The following is a 1,697-nucleotide window of genomic DNA, read 5'->3' as shown; positions in this document are numbered from 1 at the left end:
TAGTAGAGATGGGGTTTCACCAGGTTAGCCAGGATGGTCTTGATCTCCTGACCTCGTGATCCACCCATCTTGGCCTCCCAAAGTGCTGGGATTACAGGTGCGAGCCACCGTGCCCGGCCGAGCTACGCCTCTTATGTGAGGTCCCACAATCCATGCCAGGACATAATTCCATTTTAGGCGTTTTGCTGTAGAGTTACTGCTTTTAACTGTTAGGCTTTTGAAGTAAAAACCGTAGGTACCTTTGCGGAGGAAAAAGGCAGTAAAAACCAGAGACCTAGAAGTTATGCTGAGAAGTGGCCGTCCTGGGTCCCATGTCCAGTTCTGTGGCCCTCCCTGGCCTTTGGTGTCAACTGATCACTTGCTTTCTTCCTTTTTTTTTCCCCCTGAGATGAGATCTCACTATGTTGCTCAGGCTGGCCTCCAACTCCTGGGCTCAAGCGATCCTCCCACCTCAGCCTCCCAGAGTGCTGGGATGACAGGCGTGAGCCACCATGCCTGGTCCCCTTCCTTCCCTCCCTGGGAGACTCTCCTCTGTGGCTGTGGGTGTGACTCTTCGTGTCCCCAGCATGGGGCCTGCCTCCTGCTGGCCCAGCACTTGGTGTGGAGGGTCAGGGCTTGGGCACCTTGGACCCCACCCTGAGGGGCCTCTGCCTCCAGGTCGGAGCCTGGGGACCTCCAAGTTTCCTGGGGTGACTTGGATTCAGGTCTGGTGGCTCCCATGGAGCTGAATGGGGTGGGTGGTCTTTGCCGTGGGTAGGCCCGAGGCCTCGACTCGTTCTCGTTCCCACTCTTAGGGCTGACTAAGAAGAGAACCAAAGTCCAGAAGAAGTCACTGCTTCTTAAGAAACCCCTTCGGGTTGACCTCATCCTCGAGAACACATCCAAAGTCCCCGCCCCCAAAGAGTGAGTGTCCCGGCATCCCCTGGGCCCTTCTTTCCCACCAGACTCTGGTCCTGAAGGGCTTCCGGGGTGGGGGGATGGTAGGTGAGGGTCATTTGGAGGGTAGGGCAGGCACAGGGTCAGGTTTGGGCTTTGGAGTGCAGGTTGGAGGGAGGGAGTCTGGATGCCCTGGTGCTGGGCCGAGGCAGTGAGGAGGGCCTGGACCCAGCTTGGGGCTTTGGGGTTGGGGAGGAGGGGCTGAGTGGGAGGCGTGTTCAGGAGGCACATCAGGTGGGTCTTGGGGCATGAGCGGGTGAGAGGGTGGACAGCTGGCCTTCCCCTGAGATGGGATGTGGAGGAGGAGCGGGATTTCGGGTGATGCTGAGGTTGGTTTTGACATGGTGGTGTGAGGTGCCTGGGGGATGTGTCCAGGACAGGGCTGTCGCTTCGTTGAGTCTGGGGCTCAGAGGGGAGGGGAGGCCTAGGCAGGAGACAGACGTGGGGAGAGGGGTTTGCTGAAGAGGAGGCGGAGTGCCACCTTTTGGAGAGGGGGTGCTGGAGCTGCCTTAATGGTGGAGGAAGCCTGACAGGGAGGAGGCCCGGCTGCTGTTCAGGCCGCCACCTCACCTGCTGCACTTGTGCCACCTCTCCCCGACCAGCGTCCTTGCCCACCAGGTTCCTAACGCCAAGAAGCTCAGGCGGAAGGAGCAGCTATGGGAGAAGCTGGCCAAGCAGGGCGAGATGCCCCGGGAGGTGCGCAGGGCCCAGGCCCGGCTCCTCAACCCTCCCGCAGCCAGGACCAAGCCCGGGCCCCAGGA

The 1,697-nt window shown here is 60.2% G+C and overlaps 1 protein-coding gene across 1 annotated transcript in view; it reads left to right on the top strand.

The window, feature by feature from the left end:
- Nucleotides 1-1,697, top strand: part of GLTSCR2 (glioma tumor suppressor candidate region gene 2) — a 19,451-nt gene that overhangs the window by 8,071 nt on the left and 9,683 nt on the right. The window contains 3 exon segments of the mRNA XM_011926372.1: nt 795-903; nt 1,539-1,575; nt 1,577-1,688. Of these exon segments, the coding sequence (XP_011781762.1) occupies nt 795-903; nt 1,539-1,575; nt 1,577-1,688 (258 nt within the window).

The sequence above is a fragment of the Colobus angolensis genome, unplaced genomic scaffold (genome assembly GCF_000951035.1).
Source record: "Colobus angolensis palliatus isolate OR3802 unplaced genomic scaffold, Cang.pa_1.0 Scaffold119, whole genome shotgun sequence".
Classification (NCBI taxonomy): domain Eukaryota; kingdom Metazoa; phylum Chordata; class Mammalia; order Primates; family Cercopithecidae; genus Colobus; species Colobus angolensis.
This window is presented reverse-complemented; position numbering and strand designations above follow the sequence as displayed.